General features: G+C 50.2%; 2 protein-coding genes across 2 annotated transcripts; both read left to right on the forward strand.

Moving 5' to 3' along the window:
• Nucleotides 1-1,144: 1,144 nt before the first annotated feature.
• Nucleotides 1,145-9,089, forward strand: LOC132321847 (ubiquitin carboxyl-terminal hydrolase 42-like). The gene is made up of 11 exons (XM_059835258.1): nt 1,145-1,166; nt 1,987-2,187; nt 3,129-3,239; nt 3,417-3,519; nt 3,687-3,754; nt 3,933-4,003; nt 4,467-4,549; nt 5,117-5,228; nt 5,619-5,759; nt 5,878-5,978; nt 8,954-9,089. Exons 1-11 carry the CDS (start codon nt 1,145-1,147, stop codon nt 9,087-9,089), a joined length of 1,149 nt encoding a protein of 382 aa, XP_059691241.1.
• A 1,059-nt stretch (nt 9,090-10,148) lies between these two features.
• Nucleotides 10,149-18,409, forward strand: LOC132321848 (ubiquitin carboxyl-terminal hydrolase 42-like). The gene is made up of 11 exons (XM_059835259.1): nt 10,149-10,227; nt 11,156-11,356; nt 12,462-12,572; nt 12,750-12,852; nt 13,020-13,087; nt 13,266-13,336; nt 13,800-13,882; nt 14,450-14,561; nt 14,952-15,092; nt 15,211-15,311; nt 18,274-18,409. The coding sequence occupies exons 1-11, from the start codon at nt 10,149-10,151 to the stop codon at nt 18,407-18,409; spliced, it is 1,206 nt and encodes a 401-aa protein (XP_059691242.1).
• The last annotated feature ends 115 nt before the right edge of the window (nt 18,410-18,524 follow it).

An 18,524-nucleotide genomic window follows, 5' to 3' on the forward strand; every position in this document is an offset into this window, starting at 1 on the left:
GTGAGTTGTGAAGTTCGTTTCCGCGTATCATGTCTCCCAAGCGGAGGTGCGCTCGAAGCAGGGAAGGGCAGAAGCACAGTGGCGCATGGCAGTAGAAGCCTGTACCCCTCTTCCGTCAGGGAGAGCAAGAGCCCTGGTGATGGCCAAAGCTCAGGAGAAGATCCGCCTTGCAAAGCGAGGATTTTCCCAGGTGAGAAGGAACTGTTAGGGCTTTCTTAAATTTGTTGAACTCAAGGCTTCCTGTATGAAAGCGCACTCGTCATCCAGAAGGGTAGGAGCTTTCTGTACCTGCTGAGCATCTTAAATGAGCGTGTACAGATGCGAGGGGGAAAAAATGCCCTGGAGCAGAACATCTCTGGTCCTGCTCAGTCACAACCTCAGGTCACCTGCGTGTTACTCATGTCACCTCCTTCCCAGTGCAACCTCTGGTGAGGGAGAGACAAGGAGAGCAGGGCATGGCAAACATTGCTGCTGACGGTCATCACCAGGGTCATCATTTTGTGAAGAAAAGGAGTTTCCACTCTGTCTTCTTCCTTGTTTCCGTGAAGAAGTTGGTTTTCCTGGCAAACTTGGGCAGTAGTGTTGGAGGAAAAAGACGATGACGATGACTCGTGAAGATGATTTGGCAGTGCCCTACAGGGGCTGCGGTTCACGAACCTTCTGGCCCGTTTCTGAGCCTGTCGCAAGGCACCCCCTATGTGAACTCACTTTCTGAGGCAAAAGCCAGGCAGAAAGGTGCAGGAATGACTCCTCGCAGGCAGTGTCAACCAGCCAGCTCCCACGCCTGCTGCGAGGCAAAGTGAGCAAAGGTGCTTCTCCTTTGTGACATGGAGAGAAGGAGTCACAAGGGCTGGGTCCCATGGGCTGGGGTTCGGGCAGGCTCTCAGCATGACTACTTTTTTCTCATTCTTGTTTAATTAACACAACCTAAGGGGGACAAGTAGAGGGCTACCAGTAAAGGGCTTCCATCTGGGACAAACGTAGTGTCCCCCGCCACCCAAAGTGGCAGAACATCTTCATCAGAGTTCCCCCGGGAGGGACAGACGGCCACTGTCTGCGCTTCCAGCCTGAATGCTGTAACTGGCTTCACTGGTAAATGCAAGTAGTACATTAGATCTCTTGGTTCCTTTTTTTTTCCCCCAGCATGACGTATAGTAGGGAAAACGGTAAAGATTGTTTCCCAAGTGCATTGCCTATGGGCTTCCTCCAACCAGACAGCTGCAATAGGGCACCTACCCCACAGAGGTTTTTCAAAAGCGATGCCTTAAATGTGAGGGTCTTCTGCTGCTGCCAGTAGCAACAGATCAACAGTTGGTCCTCTTCAGAGGCAGCCCCGTGCCTTTTTGTCTTCTAAGAAGGACTGGATAATTGCTGTGGAGTAAAATGCTGTGGACGTGAAGGCGATGTCCTGAGAGACCCCGTGGCCGCAGCTGCGGGAGGTGCCGGGCGGTGCCAGACCCGTCGCCGGGCGGTCCCACACGGCCCGTGTCACAAAGGGCGTTCCAGGGCTGGGTGGTCATAAAGGCATCCCCAGGCAGCTCCTGCCATACTCTCTCCATACTCTCACAGCTGGCAGCTGTGCTGGCGAGAGTGAGCGTGGGCTGAACTCGACGGCAGGATCACTCAGCTCCTTGCTGTCTGCATTTCATTCTACGTTCTCCTTTTCTTCCGGGAAATCTCACCCTTTTCTTCTCCCTCCCCTTCCCGCCAATCTCCGTTTGTGGAAAAGGTAATTCTCAGCTTCCTTTTGGACAGGGGATTGTGCAGATAGAGACAGGGTAGAAGTGTGGGTTGGCCTGTGCCTTCCTTGGTGTCAGCTGAGCTCTACTCTTACAGCTTGGGTAGATGCAGGCTGTCAGCATAATTCCTTTTTCCTAGTTCTCTTTTATGTAACACATCCTAAGAGGGACAAGTCCAGGGCTATCGGTCTAGGGCCTTCCTAAACCAAAACAAGAGGATCTCCTTTAAAATCTGATTTCCTTGCAGGCACGAGTGGCGGAATGGCTCTGCCAGAAAGGGACCCGTTTCCTCCGCAGAAGATTTGCATGGCCTGGCAGCAAACACGCAGTGTCGGAGGGGGCCTCTACAACCTGGGCAATACCTGCTTCCTCAACTCCATCCTGCAGTGTTTGACGTACACCCCGCCGCTGGCCAACTACTTGCTCTCTCACGAGCACAGCCAGTCCTGTGAGTCCTTGCTACACGTTCGTTTGCATCTCTTGGGCAGCTCTGAAGATGAAAAAAGAACAGTGACTCTGGGAAGACAGCTCTTAATTTTCCTCTCGAAGCTGCCTTCCAATATTGCCTTCAGAGCAGGCTCGGCATAGCGTAGGGAGGGCGTTAGTTTGATTTCTTGCGCCATGCTCCTACTCCCAGGGAAGATAAATTCTTGCTTCCTGTAGCTGATGAAGTGCCTTCGAAAGGCATGCTTTTAGTGAGCCTTTGGCATTGGCAGTTCCTGCTGCTGCTGGGAACATGGGCTTCCTGGAGGATGTGGGCATCCGAGAGTCTCAGAGTTGCTTCACAGCTCGTTTCCGTAGTGCCCTGCTGCTGTGGTAAATGATACGGTCACTGGTGAAGCGTGAGGAGGGCAAAAAAACCACCCCAGTCAACCCCAAGAAAGCCAAACGAGATGGGCTCATCTGAACACAGTCAGAAACTTGTGTGGGATTTTATTAAAAGCTGGAATTTTGTGGAGGAGAAAATCATTCCTTGTTTGCCAGACCCTTGCGTCTGTGTTCTTTGGATTTGATTCTAATTTGTGGACGCAATAAGCTTGGAAGTCTCTTGCCGTATTGATACGTGTTCATTCTGAGCCTCTGTGCTTTCTAGTCTGGTATGTCGGTCTGTTTTCATGCAGACTGTCTGTTTTAATACAGACGTAACGGATATGTGTCTCCAATACAACTGTGCAAGAAACTGCCCCAGGGCTGTTGAGCCACTGGCATCTGAGGAGAAAAGCTTGTAGAATGGAGGAGAGTGGAGATTGTACCTGTAGCTTAAACGTGGGGTGGGATGGCAGTTTTTTTCCTTGAAGGTTTTCCCTAGCTGTGTCTATTTTACCTGACTGAGAGGCTTGCTTGCTTCCTTCCTTCCTCCCTTCCTTCCTTCTTTCCCTCCCTCTTTAGGTGAGGAGCAAGGCTTCTGCATGATGTGTACAATGGAAGTGCACATTGAGGAGGTCCTGTCTTGCTCGGGCAGTGCCATCGAACCGACGGCTGTCGTCAAGGAGCTTCCACGTGAGTCATTTCAGATGGTTTCATTTGGAGGTATTTTTGATTTCGGAAGAACCCGGTGTGTAATTGTTTTTGCCGGGACCAAAGGAATTTTGCTGGGCTAAGGAGGAGAGTTTTTAGAAGGCTACGTTTTCTTTCCTTTTTCTCTGCGATCAATGGGAAAACCTCCTTCTTTCTTAGGAATAGGAGAACATTTCCAGCCTGGCACCCAGGAAGACGCGCATGAATTCTTCTGCTACGCCGTGGATGCCATGCAGAGGGCTTGTTTGAGCAGAAGCAGCGAGTAAGCATAAGCACATGACCATTGAAATGGTTTCTAGCCCTTTTGACTCCTTCCTTTACGACCAGCAGTGAAAATCTCTGTCCCGGCATTTCCGAACAAGGAAAACTCTTGGAAGAGCTAACCCTCTGCCTTCCACCTTCTGAGCTCCGATTACCATTTCTTTCCAGCTGGGACACATTTTCTCAAACGAGCACACTCATTCATCAGGTCTTTGGAGGATTTCTAAGATCCAGAGGTATTTTTTAAGACTATGACTCTCCTTAGAATGATCTGTGGCTCTTTCTGGGTTTGTGGTGAACAGCTGCTACTATGCGGCAGTATGTCCAGTGTGTATAAAGTAGTGTGAAAGGTCATTGAATTGGGCAGAGATAGTCTCCTTCCCAACCTGTGAAGCATTTCTTCTTGCCTTCCAGTAACGTGCTTGAGCTGCAAAGCCATTTCTGACACCTACGAGGCCTTCCTTAATATTCCTTTGGATATCAAGGTGAGGTGTTTTGAAATCGTGGTGCAAAACGTTTCAAGGCCCCTACAGGGGGCCTAGTTTATCTCCAGTAAACTCCGTTGACTTAAAACGGTGGGCTGTTACCATGCCAGAGCTTGGTGGTGGGTGGGAAGGGAACTGGGCTTGTGTGTTCCTTCTGTGGAAGCCCTGTAATTGGTCTCCCTGTGCTGGGTGCTGGGTGTCGGCTGGGTGAAGAGTAAGGATGGCATCTACAGCCATGATGACACTGTCATCCCACCCTGCTTTGGACTCCCTCAATACGCCTCCCATTGCTGTACAGATGGCTTTGATTGCTTTTGCTCTTTTTCACCGTGCGTACCACAGGCAACACCGGTACCGCCCAGGCGTAGCTGTTGATTGGCATAACGCTGGTACCACACGGGTAGCTATTTCTTGGGATCTTGAGTTGCCAGGAGCTTAGTGCTCTCCCTTCTTTCTCATGCAGGCAGCCTCATCTGTCACTGGAGCTCTAGAAGACTTTGTCAGACCTGAGCAGTTGGATGCTGAAAATGGCTATAAATGCAGCAAGTAAGATTATTACTAACGTCATCTTCATAGCAGATACTGGATTACGGTATTTCTTCCCTGGTCAACCCCCGCATCACCCACCTACCCTGGAGGTGGTCAACCACCCTAGCTATGAAGTTGCCCACTGAACTACCCCTATGGCCAGAAGGGAAAAGTCATGTCCCATATGCAGTGGCGAGCCCAAGCAAGGAGGAGCTCCGGACAGCGATTTGGCAACAGCAGCTTCCTCGAGAAAGCCATCGACAGTTTCATTTCCAAGGCTTTTTGGATGCTTGCATCTGTGTCCAGGAGACCTCAGTCCTCGGAGCAGTAGCAGCCCCCGCTGGCACTCTGAACAGTGCCATGCCTAGGGCTTGTCTCGTAAGGACTGCAGGCTGCTGCTCTCCAAAGTGAGCCACCCTAGACCGAAGCTACCTTCAGCGAGAGCGTATGGACTTCAGGGCTCTGAAATGCAAACATGTGCATAGGCTAGTTGGGCAAAACAAGCCTTAACTCAAGCATACGTGGTTGGGAGGCAGAGTGGGGAGCAGATAGGCTGCAACAGTTGGCTCTGTGCTTGTGTTCAAGGTGTGAACAGCTGGCCACTGCGTCCAAGAGGCTTACCATACATCATTCCTCCAACATCCTGACAGTGTGCTTGAAGAGATTTGATGCTTTCTCTGGCAGAAAGATTAGCAAGGTATGCATACAAGAGTACTGCAACTTTGTCTGCGTTGAATGAGACCTTTCCTGAAGGAGAAGCCTTTTCTGGGAGTTGTTAATGTCTGCACACGACGGCTATCGAGTGCAGCTGTCTAAAATAAATCCATGCAATAGCTAGGCCTTGCTCTTTCCCTTGCGGTAAGAGGAAAGTTCCAATGTGAAGGTAAGCACCTGCTGTGCTCGTGAAGAGCTGGTTTGGCCAAGAACATTTTTCTGCCAAATAAATGACGAAACGGCAACATCTGTTTCTGATGAACCGACAAGATCTATTTGTATACCTCTAGGCTGCGTTTGGTGGCAAGGTTTTCTCGGGCTGCTTCCTAAAGACTCTCAGGATACTTTTTGAGTCTTCTTGGCCTCTCCCTAGGTTGTGCGGTATCCGGAGTATTTGGACCTTGGCGCATACATGTCTCAAGCGGCTGGAGAACCACTCCTCTATTCCTTGTATGCCGTCGTGGTACATGCAGGTTCCCGCTGTCACAAAGGACACTATTACTGCTTCGTGAAGGTAAAAGCCCACTTGGCGATTTGCGTTGGCGTATTGTGTCCTTCAGTGGTGTCCTGCCTGTGGTTTTGTTTTAAAAACCCTGCAGTTCATCTGAAGATAGCATTGCCTTTCTTTGCAGGCCAGTGATGGACAGTGGTACGACATGGATGATGACTCTGTACGTCTTTGTGACATCAAGACGGTTCTCTACCAGCGTGCCTATTTACTCTTCTATGCCAGGTAATGACGAGTGTGCAAGGGTCTTCAGAATACACTCCCTCTCCTCTTACCGATCTTGTTGTTGCTGTTCTCCTCCTCCGGTGGCTTTTGCTTTCTGTCCTAGGAGAGAATGTTTGTTTGTCCAGTTGAGTTCTGTCTGTTCAGCAGCTGGCCAGGTCCTTTCTTCTCCCGCCTTGTCTGGCACTGAACTGTTGCGCTTGTGTAAACTGCTAGCTGTCTGCTCTCTGAGACTAGCTAGCTGCGAAAAGAGGCATAATGGAGCTCTACGAGGGTATCAAGATGAGCTGCTGCTCTGAAAGGGACAGACATGGCTGGAAGAGCATGATCTGATTTCCAGCTTCTAGTGCTGGTCCAGTCTTCTGCATGTCATATCAAGTGCTGCCGGAAAATGACAGGATGAGACCGAAGCCACGAGGAGGCTGCAAGAACAGCCCTAGACTAAAAGAGCACTGTTGTTTCTCCAGGCACCATGATTTGACCCCTGGAGCAGGCGCTGAATGCCAAGAGACAACGAGCGCTTCCGGGGCAAAGTTGGATCCAGCGCTGAAGAGTGCATTTTCTGGAGGCACCGCAGGACTGAGAAATCACGAAGGTGGAGAAAATGTGCAGAGGATCCAAGGGAAGAGAAAAATAGGAGACTCTGCAGGAACTCCCCCTCAGCACTGCGTCAGGAAGAGAGTGCGCTCTGACACTGAGGAGGGGCAGAAACTGAACCGAAGCCACTCAGACGGTCCGCCTCCCAGGCAGAGGTCCATTGGCAGTGCCAAAACACAGAAGCGCGCTCACCGTCAGCTGGCGCGTGGCAGTGCGAACCTGCACAGCTCTTCCCACAGGGAGAGAAACAGCCCTGGTGATGGCAGAAGCTCCGGACGGGAAGGTGTGCACGGCTTGAGCCGCCACAGAGCAGACTTGCATCCTGGTTCGGTAGGCGAGCTGCAGCCTGGGAAATACTCACTTGAGGGACGTGCGCTCCCACCAGTGCCGGTTCACCCAGAGGCAGCAGGCTCTTGCCAGGCAAATAAAAAACAAACACGCAGAAAGAGGAAACAGTCCTGTGCAGAGGGCGATGAAAGTGCGACCAAAAGAAGGCGGCAAAAGACAGAAGCGAGCATTCTGGTGACCCAGAATTGAAAAAGAAATGCAAGAAAGTGAAGAAGAAAAGGAAATCCAAAGAGAACTCTGGAGACGAGGCCTCAACAGGAAGCAACACTTGCAGCATCACCAGCAAATGTTGCCTCACTCTTTGCCAGGTGTTTCAGGTGCGTGGCTTATGGACAGAAGCGTGCTGCACTTGTGACTGAGCTTGCCATCACAACCTGCAATTGACCATCCAAGGCGGCAGACAAACATCCTCCAAAGAATGCTAACCATCAAACTTGCCATTTACAATCAAAACAATAAAATGGCCATCATAACCCAACTCAGTCCTCAGTGGTGTTCTGATTTGTGTAGAGAGTCCAAACCCCCATTACAAGTTCCAACCCCCCCTTTTAAGGTCCAAAGACTCATTTCAAGGGCTGACAGCATCCTTTTGAAGGCCTGAAGTCTGATTTTGAAGGTCCAAAGCCTCAGTTTGAGAGTCCAAAGCCTTACTTATAGGGTTCAAACCTATCTTTATTAACGACAGCCTTTATTTTAGGACGCTCACTTTCATTCTTAGGGTCTAAACCATCACTTGTATGGCAATAAACCTCCTTTGAGGCTCCAAAGCCTCAATTTGTGGTCCAAAGGCTCCATTTCAGTTTACAAAGTCTCATTTTGAGAGTCCAAAGCTGCATTTGTAGTTTCCAAAGCCTCAATTTCAGCCTCCAAAGGCTCAGTTTTAGGATCCAGCTAGTCGTCTTTAGGGTCCAAGCTGCATCCTGAGTGTCCAAACCCTCGCTTTTGTGGTCCAAACCCCACTTTTAGGGCTCAAAACTTCATTTTGAGGGTCCAAAGCTTTGATTCTAGAGTTCCGAATTTCCGTTTTATGGTCCAAACCCTCATTTTTATGGTCAGCGGCTCCCATGCCCAGCTCCCTGCCTGCTGACACTGCAGATACCCATGTCCCTGCGTGCCCCGACATGAAGTTCAACCCAGAATTGGTGAATTCCTGGGTTTGCTGCCATAACGACCCGGACAATTGTGCTGCTGCTCTGTATTTATTGCTATGCTCTTATTCAGCAATAAATGGTCAACCCCTGAAGCTGTCCATCAGGAGCCTCTCATCGCACCCCCAACCTATCCCCTGCTGGGACCACCTCAAGCCCTTGCAGGATCAGAACCATGAGCTTAGGGGGTGGGGGATGGTTTCAGTTCCTCCGGGGGCTGGAGGGCACTGGGCTGGTGCTGCAACAGCCGTCTGGCTGAGTTGGACAGCCATGGGGAACAGGGTGGGGGTGGGCGGGCCGAGCGGCTGTCCGGGCCTTCTGGGACCGGTCCACCGGGGCTCCGTGGAAGGCAGGCCGGTTTTCCAGGCACAGGAGATGGCTGCTGGCATTGGGTCGAGCTCTCAGAGGTGCTGGGGTGCACAAGACGACTGTCCGGGAGCATGGGGCAGATGCTGGTGTCGGGCCGGGCTCCTGAAGCTGACCTTGCTCTGCCTACGTCTGTCACTGGGTCTGCTCTTGTCGAGGCAGGGGCACTCCTTCTCCACAGTCTCACAGTCCACCTCTTTAGAAAGAAAGTGGGTCAGCTGAATTAGAAAGAATTCCCATCATGCCAACTCCATTACACGGTAAGGGTAAAAGACACACACAGGGCACTGAACCCCAAGCTCTTGCAACCATATTCTGGGCACTTCCACAGATGGCAGTGAAGAGCCCACGGTCCCCCAAAACAAGAGCAAAACCACAACCAAGTTATCGAAAACACTACTAGAAACCGACAGCTACACCATCCGAGACTGAATTTGCAGCCCTTCATTTTAGCTGCCTTCAACTCAGGTGTCCAGCCTCAAGCTGGGTGTCCAGCTTCCGCCTGTCCCTGACCTCGAGGTGTCACTCAGAGTCCTCGAACATCAAGGAGAACAACGGGGCCATTTCAACAGTGAAATACATATTAGAATTCTCACTAGATGGTGGTCATATTGTGGATACTCTGAGGTATTCAGGTGTGAAAAAGATCGACTAGAGCTGGCATGAAACTAGTTGTATGGTTAAATAATTTTTGTGGCTCAGCAAAACCTGTTTGAAGCCTAAAAAAATGCCAACGTTTCCCTTAAGCAAGACCTAAGTAGAATTCATAAACTGTAAGTTTTTAAAAGCAAAAAAAAAAAGGCAGCAAATGGTAGGCTTGCATGTTGCTTACATAGTAATCAAAAGTACAAGACCTTCTGAAGAACTACAAAAACCTTTGGAACGTGGACGTTCTTGAAAACACTGAAGAATCAGTATTACAGCTAAATGTAGATCCTCAGGTGATTTTCTATTTGTAGCCTACGTTTTGCCCCCTAAATACTGGAAAGCAGCTAAGACTGGGCATCTTGAAATTTCTCACTTGAAATTGCTTAGGTGACCTCCACCATGACTTCTGGGATTAAACGATGTCACATTTGAGAGCAGGTAACTGCAATTGCTTGCTTGCGTTAGAAAGTCTTCAACTGGTGAAGTACTCACTCTCAGTAAGAACTAGCTCCACTAAGATTTACGTGGACTTCCCCATTTATTAAAATAGCTCAAGAGTACACCCAAAGGTTTACATTAAATGAGTTATCAAACACAATACTTGAACCATTGCTTCAGTAACAAGAACGCAGACCTCCCATCCACCAAGGCGCGTGGCTTAACGAACCATATAGCTCAGGCGAGGCTATCGAATCCCCCTTAATGTGTCTCTTTTTTTTGGTGTGGCATCAAGCGTCCCTTGTTCCATACAAAACAAAGGCGCTTCAACAAGTGCCATAGACCACACCTGTCATTCTCAGTTTCCTAACGGATGTTTTCATTCCCCCTTGAAACATGAACTTCTCTCATCAAAGATGTGTATCGACGTCTCACACAATTTTATAAAGCACCTGTTTTTAAGCTGTCCATGGGTATTGTCCATGGCTCCTAGGAAATGACAGGATGGGCTGGAGGCCAAGAGGAGGCTGACCGAACAAGTCTAAACTAAGATCCCTGTTGTTTCTCCAGGTGCCCTGATTTGACCCCTGGACTAGGCGCTGAAGCCCAAGGCAGAGAGAGAGTTTCGATGACGAAGCTGGAAAAAGTGCGGAAGAGTCCATTATCTGGAGGCATGGTGGGCCTGAGAATTCAAGAACCCAACGTAAGCATGCCCAGGAGACAACAGCCGACTCCTCAAGAACTTCCCCTGAGCACTGCAGCAGGAAGAGAGCGTGCTCTGACACTGAGGAACCGGAGAAGCTAACAGAAGCCCCTCAGTCTCCCAAGCGGAGGTGCACTCGCAGCACGGAAGGGCAGAAGCACAATGGTCATCAGCCAGGGAGAGCAAGAGCCCTGGTGATGGCCAAAGCTCAGGAGAAGAGTCGCTTGCAAAGGAGTTAGAAGGCAGAGCAACAGATCAACAGCTGGTCCTCTTCAGAGGCAGCCCCGTGCCTTTTTGTCTTCTAAGAAGGACTTGTTAATTGCTGTGGACTAAAACGCTGTGGACGTGAAGGCGATGTCCTGAGAGACTCCGTGGCCGCAGCTGCGGGAGGTGCCGGGCGGTGCCAGACCCGTTGCCGCACGGTCCCGCACGGCCCGTGTCACAAAGGGCGTTCCAGGGCTGGGTGGTCATAAAGGCATCCCCAGGCAGCTCCTGCCATGCTCTCTCTCCCGGAGCTGGCAGCTGTGCTGGCGAGAGTGAGCGTGGGCTGAACTCGACGGCGGGATCACTCAGCTCCTTGCTGTCTGCATTTCATTCTACGTTCTCCTCTTCTTCCGGGAAATTTCATCCTTTTCTTCTCCCTCCCCTTCCCGCCAATTTCAGTTTGCGGAAAAGGTAATTCTCAGCTTCCTTTTGGACAGGGGATTGTGCAGACAGAGACAGGGTAGAAGTGTGGGTTGGCCTGTGCCTTCCTCGGTGTCAGCTGAGCTCTACTCTTACAGCTTGGGCAGATGCAGGCTGTCAGCATAATTCCTTTTTCCTCGTTCTCTTTTATGTAACACATCCTAAGAGGGACGAGTCCAGGGCTATCGGTCTAGGGCCTTCCTAAACCAAAACAAGAGGATCTCCTTTAAAATCTGATTTCCTTGCAGGCACGAGTGGCGGAATGGCTCTGCCAGAAAGGGACCTGTTTCCTCCGCAGAAGATCTGCATGGCCTGGCAGCAAACACGCAGTGTCGGAGGGGGCCTCTACAACCTGGGCAATACCTGCTTCCTCAACTCCATCCTGCAGTGTTTGACGTACACCCCGCCGCTGGCCAACTACTTGCTCTCTCACGAGCACAGCCAGTCCTGTGAGTCCTTGCTACACGTTCTTTTACATCTCTTGGGCAGCTCTGAAGATGAAAAAAGAACAGTGACTCTGGGAAGACAGCTCTTCATTTTCCTCTAGAAGCTGCCTTCCAATATTGCCTTCAGAGCAGGCTCGGCATAGCGTAGGGAGGGCGTTAGTTTGATTTCTTGCGCCATGCTCCTACTCCCAGGGAAGATAAATTCTTGCTTCCTGTAGCTGATGAAGTGCCTTCGAAAGGCATGCTTTTAGTGAGCCTTTGGCATCGGCAGTTCCTGCTGCTGCTGGGAACATGGGCTTCCTGGAGGATGTGGGCATCCGAGATTCTCAGAGTTGCTTCACAGCTCGTTTCCATAGTGCCCTGCTGCTGTGGTAAATGATATGGTCACTGGTGAAGCGTGAGGAGGGAAAAAAAAACCCCAATCAACCCCAAGAAAGCCAAAGGAGATGGGCTCATATGAACACAACCAGCAACTTGTGTGGGATTTTAGTAGAAGCTGGCATTTTGTGGAGGAGAAAATCATTCCTTGTTTGTCAAACCCTTGCGTCTATGTTCTTTGGATTTGATTCTAATTTGTGGACGCAATAAGCTTGGAAGTCTCTTGCCTTATTGATACGTGTTCATTCTGAGCCTCTGTGCTTTCTAGTCTGGTATGTCGGTGCGTTTTCATGCAGACCGTCTGTTTTAATACAGACGTAACGGATATGTGTCTTCAATACGACTGCGCAAGAAACTGCCCCAGGGCTGTTGAGCCACTGGCATCTGAGGAGAAGAGCTTGTAGAATGGAGAGTGGGGATTGTACCTGTAGCTTAAACGTGGGGTGCTTTGGTGTTTTTTTTCCTTGAAAGTTTTCCCTAGCTGTGTCTATTTCACCTGACTGAGAGGCTTGCTTGCTTCATGCAGACCGTCTGTTTTAATACAGACGTAACGGATATGTGTCTTCAATACGACTGCGCAAGAAACTGCCCCAGGGCTGTTGAGTCACTAGCTCAACAGTGGTTTTTTTTTCCTTGAAAGTTTTCCCTAGCTGTGTCTATTTTACCTGACTGAGAGGCTTGCTTGCTTCCTTCCTTCCTCCCTTCCTTCCTTCTTTCCCTCCCTCTTTAGGTGCGGAGCAAGGCTTCTGCATGATGTGTACAATGGAAGCGCACATTGAGGAGGTCCTGTCTTGCTCGGGCAGTGCCATCGAACCGACGGCTGTCGTCAAGGAGCTTCCACGTGAGTCATTTCAGATGGTTTCATTTGGAGGTATTTTTGATTTCGGAAGAACCCGGTGTGTAATTGTTTTTGCCGGGACCAAAGGAGTTTTGCTGGGCTAAGGAGGAGAGTTTTTAGAAGGCTACGTTTTCTTTCCTTTTTCTCTGAGATCAATGGGAAAACCTCCTTCTTTCTTAGGAATAGGAGAGCATTTCCAGCTTGGCACCCAGGAAGACGCGCATGAATTCTTCTGCTACGCCGTGGATGCCATGCAGAGGGCTTGTTTGAGCAGAAGCAGCGAGTAAGCATAAGCACATGACCATTGAAATGGTTTCTAGCCCTTTTGACTCCTTCCTTTACGACCGGCAGTGAAAATCTCTGTCCCGGCATGTCCGAACAAGGAAAACTCTTGGAAGAGCTAACCCTCTGCCTTCCACCTTCTGAGCTCCAATTCCCATTTCTTTCCAGCTGGGACACATTTTCTCAAACGAGCACACTCATTCATCACGTCTTTGGAGGATTTCTGAGATCCAGAGGTATTTTTTAAGAATATGACTCTCCTTAGAATGGTCTGTGGCTCTTTCTCGGGTTGTGGTGAACAGCTGCTAGCATGCGGCAGTATGTCCAGTGTGTCTAAAGTAGTGTGAAAGGTCGTTGAATTGGGCAGAGTTAGTCTCCTTCCCAACCTGTGAAGCATTTCTTCTTGCCTTCCAGTAACGTGCTTGAGCTGCAAAGCCATTTCTGACACCTACGAGGCCTTCCTTAATATTCCTTTGGATATCAAGGTGAGGTGTTTTGAAATCATGGTGCAAAACGTTTCAAGGCCCCTACAGGGGGCCTAGTTTATCTCCAGTAAACTTGGTTGACTTAAAACGGTGGGCTGATACCACGCCAGAGCTTGGTGGTGGGTGGGAAGGGAACTGGGCTTGTGTGTTCCTTCTGTGGAAGCCCTGTAATTGGTCTCCCTGTGCTGGGTGCTGGGTGTCGGCTGGGTGAAGAGTAAGGATGGCATCTACAGCCATGATGACACTGTCATCCCACCCTGCTTTGGACTCCCTCAGTACGCCTCCCATTGCTGTACAGATGGCTTTGATTGCTTTTGCTCTTTTTCACCGTGCGTACCACAGGCAACACCGGTACCGCCCAGGCGTAGCTGTTGATTGGCATAACGCTGGTACCACACGGGTAGCTATTTCTTGGGATCTTGAGTTGCCAGGAGCTTAGTGCTCTCCCTTCTTTCTCATGCAGGCAGCCTCATCTGTCACTGAAGCTCTAGAAGACTTTGTCAGACCTGAGCAGTTGGATGCTGAAAATGGCTATAAATGCAGCAAGTAAGATTATTACTAACGTCATCTTCATAGCAGATACTGGATTACGGTATTTCTTCCCTGGTCAACCCCCGCATCACCCACCTACCCTGGAGGTGGTCAACCACCCTAGCTATGAAGTTGCCCACTGAACTACCCCTATGGCCAGAAGGGAAAAGTCATGTCCCATATGCAGTGGCGAGCCCAAGCAAGGAGGAGCTCCGGACAGCGATTTGGCAACAGCAGCTTCCTCGAGAAAGCCATCGACAGTTTCATTTCCAAGGCTTTTTGGATGCTTGCATCTGTGTCCAGGAGACCTCAGTCCTCGGAGCAGTAGCAGCCCCCGCTGGCACTCTGAACAGTGCCATGCCTAGGGCTTGTCTCGTAAGGACTGCAGGCTGCTGCTCTCCAAAGTGAGCCACCCTAGACCGAAGCTACCTTCACTGAGAGCGTATGGACTTCAGGGCTCTGAAATGCAAACATGTGCATAGGCTAGTTGGGCAAAACAAGCCTTAACTCAAGCATACGTGGTTGGGAGGCAGAGTGGGGAGCAGATAGGCTGCAACGGTTGGCTCTGTGCTTGTGTTCAAGGTGTGAACAGCTGGCCACTGCGTCCAAGAGGCTTACCATACATCATTCCTCCAACATCCTGACAGTGTGCTTGAAGAGATTTGATGCTTTCTCTGGCAGAAAGATTAGCAAGGTATGCATACAAGAGTACTGCAACTTTGTCTGCGTTGAATGAGACCTTTCCTGAAGGAGAAGCCTTTTTTGGAAGTTGTGGATGTCTGCACACGACGGCTATCGAGTGCAGCTGTCTAAAATAAATCCATACAATAGCTAGGCCTTGCTCTTTCCCTTGCGGTAAGAGGAAAGTTCCAATGTGAAGGTAAGCACCTGCTGTGCTCGTGAAGAGCTGGTTTGGCCAAGAACATTTTTCTGCCAAATAAATGACGAAACGGCAACATCTGTTTCTGATGAACCGACAAGATCTATTTGTATACCTCTAGGCTGCGTTTGGTGGCAAGGTTTTCTCGGGCTGCTTCCTAAAGACTCTCAGGATACTTTTTGAGTCTTCTTGGCCTCTCCCTAGGTTGTGCGGTATCCGGAGTATTTGGACCTTGGCGCATACATGTCTCAAGCGGCTGGAGAACCACTCCTCTATTCCTTGTATGCCGTCGTGGTACATGCAGGTTCCCGCTGTCACAAAGGACACTATTACTGCTTCGTGAAGGTAAAAGCCCACTTGGCGATTTGCGTTGGCGTATTGTGTCCTTCAGTGGTGTCCTGCCTGTGGTTTTGTTTTAAAAACCCTGCAGTTCATCTGAAGATAGCATTGCCTTTCTTTGCAGGCCAGTGATGGACAGTGGTACGACATGGATGATGACTCTGTACGTCTTTGTGACATCAAGACGGTTCTCTGCCAGCGTGCCTATTTACTCTTCTATGCCAGGTAATGACGAGTGTGCAAGGGTCTTCAGAATACACTCCCTCTCCTCTTACCGATCTTGTTGTTGCTGTTCTCCTCCTCCGGTGGCTTTTGCTTTCTGTCCTAGGAGAGAATGTTTGTTTGTCCAGTTGAGTTCTGTCTGTTCAGCAGCTGGCCAGGTCCTTTCTTCTCCCGCCTTGTCTGGCACTGAACTGTTGCGCTTGTGTAAACTGCTAGCTGTCTGCTCTCTGAGACTAGCTAGCTGCGAAAAGAGGCGTAATGGAGCTCTACGAGGGTATAAAGATGAGCTGCTGCTCTGAAAGGGACAGACATGGCTGGAAGAGCATGATCTGATTTCCAGCTTCTAGTGCTGGTCCAGTCTTCTGCACATCCTATCAAGTGCTGCCAGAAAATGACAGGATGAGCCCGAAGCCACGAGGAGGCTGCAAGAACAGCCCTAGACTAAAAGAGCACTGTTGTTTCTCCAGGCACCATGATCTGACCCCTGGAGCAGGCGCTGAATGCCAAGAGACAACGAGCGCTTCCAGGGCAAAGTTGGATCCAGCGCTGAAGAGTGCATTTTCTGGAGGCACCGCAGGACTGAGAAATCACGAAGGTGGAGAAAATGTGCAGAGGATCCAAGGGAAGAGAAAAATAGGAGACTCTGCAGGAACTCCCCCTCAGCACTGCGTCAGGAAGAGAGTGCGCTCTGACACTGAGGAGGGGCAGAAGCTGAACCGAAGCCACCCAGACGGTCCGCCTCCCAGGCAGAGGTCCATTGGCAGTGCCAAAACACAGAAGCGCGCTCACCGTCAGCTGGCGCGTGGCAGTGCGAACCTGCACAGCTCTTCCCACAGGGAGAGAAACAGCCCTGGTGATGGCAGAAGCTCCGGAGGGGAAGGTGTGCACGGCTTGAGCCGCCACAGAGCAGACTTGCATCCTGGTTCACTAAGTGAGCTGCAGCCTGGGAAATACTCACTTGAGGGACGTGCGCTCCCACCAGTGCCGGTTCACCCAGAGGCAGCAGGCTCTTGCCAGGCTAATAGAAAACAAACACGCAGAAAGAGGAAACAGTCCTGTGCAGAGGGCGATGAAAGTGCGACCAAAAGAAGGCGGCAAAAGACAGAAGCGAGCATTCTGGTGACCCAGAATTGAAAAAGAAATGCAAGAAAGTGAAGAAGAAAAGGAAATCCAAAGAGAACTCTGGAGACGAGGCCTCAACAGGAAGCAACACTTGCAGCATCACCAGCAAATGTTGCCTCACTCTTTGCCAGGTGTTTCAGGTGCGTGGCTTATGGACAGAAGCGTGCTGCACTTGTGACTGAGCTTGCCATCACAACCTGCAATTGACCATCCAAGGCGGCAGACAAACTGCTAACCATCAAACTTGCCATTTACAATCAAAACAATAAAATGGCCATCATAACCCAACTCAGTCCTCAGTGGTGTTCTGATTTGTGTAGAGAGTACAAACCCCCATTACAAGTTCCAACCCCCCCTTTTAAGGTCCAAAGACTCATTTCAAGGGCTGACAGCATCCTTTTGAAGGCCTGAAGTCTGATTTTGAAGGTCCAAAGCCTCAGTTTGAGAGTCCAAAGCCTTACTTATAGGGTTCAAACCTATCTTTATTAACAACAGCCTTTATTTTAGGACGCTCACTTTCATTCTTAGGGTCTAAACCATCACTTGTATGGCAATAAACCTCCTTTGAGGCTCCAAAGCCTCAATTTGTGGTCCAAAGGCTCCATTTCAGTTTACAAAGTCTCATTTTGAGAGTCCAAAGCTGCATTTGTAGTTTCCAAAGCCTCAATTTCAGCCTCCAAAGGCTCAGTTTTAGGATCCAGCTAGTCGTCTTTAGGGTCCAAGCTGCATCCTGAGTGTCCAAACCCTCGCTTTTGTGGTCCAAACCCCACTTTTAGGGCTCAAAACTTCATTTTGAGGGTCCAAAGCTTTGATTCTAGAGTTCCGAATTTCCGTTTTATGGTCCAAACCCTCATTTTTATGGTCAGCGGCTCCCATGCCCAGCTCCCTGCCTGCTGACACTGCAGATACCCATGTCCCTGCGTGCCCCGACATGAAGTTCAACCCAGAATTGGTGAATTCCTGGGTTTGCTGCCATAACGACCCGGACAATTGTGCTGCTGCTCTGTATTTATTGCTATGCTCTTATTCAGCAATAAATGGTCAACCCCTGAAGCTGTCCATCAGGAGCCTCTCATCGCACCCCCAACCTATCCCCTGCTGGGACCACCTCAAGCCCTTGCAGGATCAGAACCATAAGCTTAGGGGGTGGGGGATGGTTTCAGTTCCTCCGGGGGCTGGAGGGCACTGGGCTGGTGCTGCAACAGCCGTCTGGCTGAGTTGGACAGCCATGGGGAACAGGGTGGGGGTGGGCGGGCCGAGCAGCTGTCCGGGCCTTCTGGGACCGGTCCACCGGGGCTCCGTGGAAGGCAGGCTGGTTTTCCAGGCACAGGAGATGGCTGCTGGCATTGGGTCGAGCTCTCAGAGGTGCTGGGGTGCACAAGACGACTGTCCGGGAGCATGGGGCAGATGCTGGTGTCGGGCCGGGCTCCTGAAGCTGACCTTGCTCTGCCTACGTCTGTCACTGGGTCTGCTCTTGTCGAGGCAGGGGCACTCCTTCTCCACAGTCTCACAGTCCACCTCTTTAGAAAGAAAGTGGGTCAGCTGAATTAGAAAGAATTCCCATCATGCCAACTCCATTACACGGTAAGGGTAAAAGACACACACAGGGCACTGAACCCCAAGCTCTTGCAACCATATTCTGGGCACTTCCACAGGTGGCAGTGAAGAGCCCACGGTCCCCCAAAACAAGAGCAAAACCACAACCAAGTTATCGAAAACACTACTAGAAACCGACAGCTACACCATCCGAGACTGAATTCGCAGCCCTTCCTTTTAGCTGCCTTCAACTCAGGTGTCCAGCCTCAAGCTGGGTGTCCAGCTTCCGCCTGTCCCTGACCTCGAGGTGTCACTCAGAGTCCTCGAACATCAAGGAGAACAACGGGGCCATTTCAACAGTGAAATACATATTAGAATTCTCACTAGATGGTGGTCATATTGTGGATACTCTGAGGTATTCAGGTGTGAAAAAGATCGACTAGAGCTGGCATGAAACTAGTTGTATGGTTAAATAATTTTTGTGGCTCAGCAAAACCTGTTTGAAGCCTAAAAAAATGCCAACGTTTCCCTTAAGCAAGACCTAAGTAGAATTCATAA

Source organism: Gavia stellata, unplaced genomic scaffold (genome assembly GCF_030936135.1).
Source record: "Gavia stellata isolate bGavSte3 unplaced genomic scaffold, bGavSte3.hap2 HAP2_SCAFFOLD_156, whole genome shotgun sequence".
NCBI classification, from domain to species: Eukaryota; Metazoa; Chordata; class Aves; order Gaviiformes; family Gaviidae; genus Gavia; species Gavia stellata.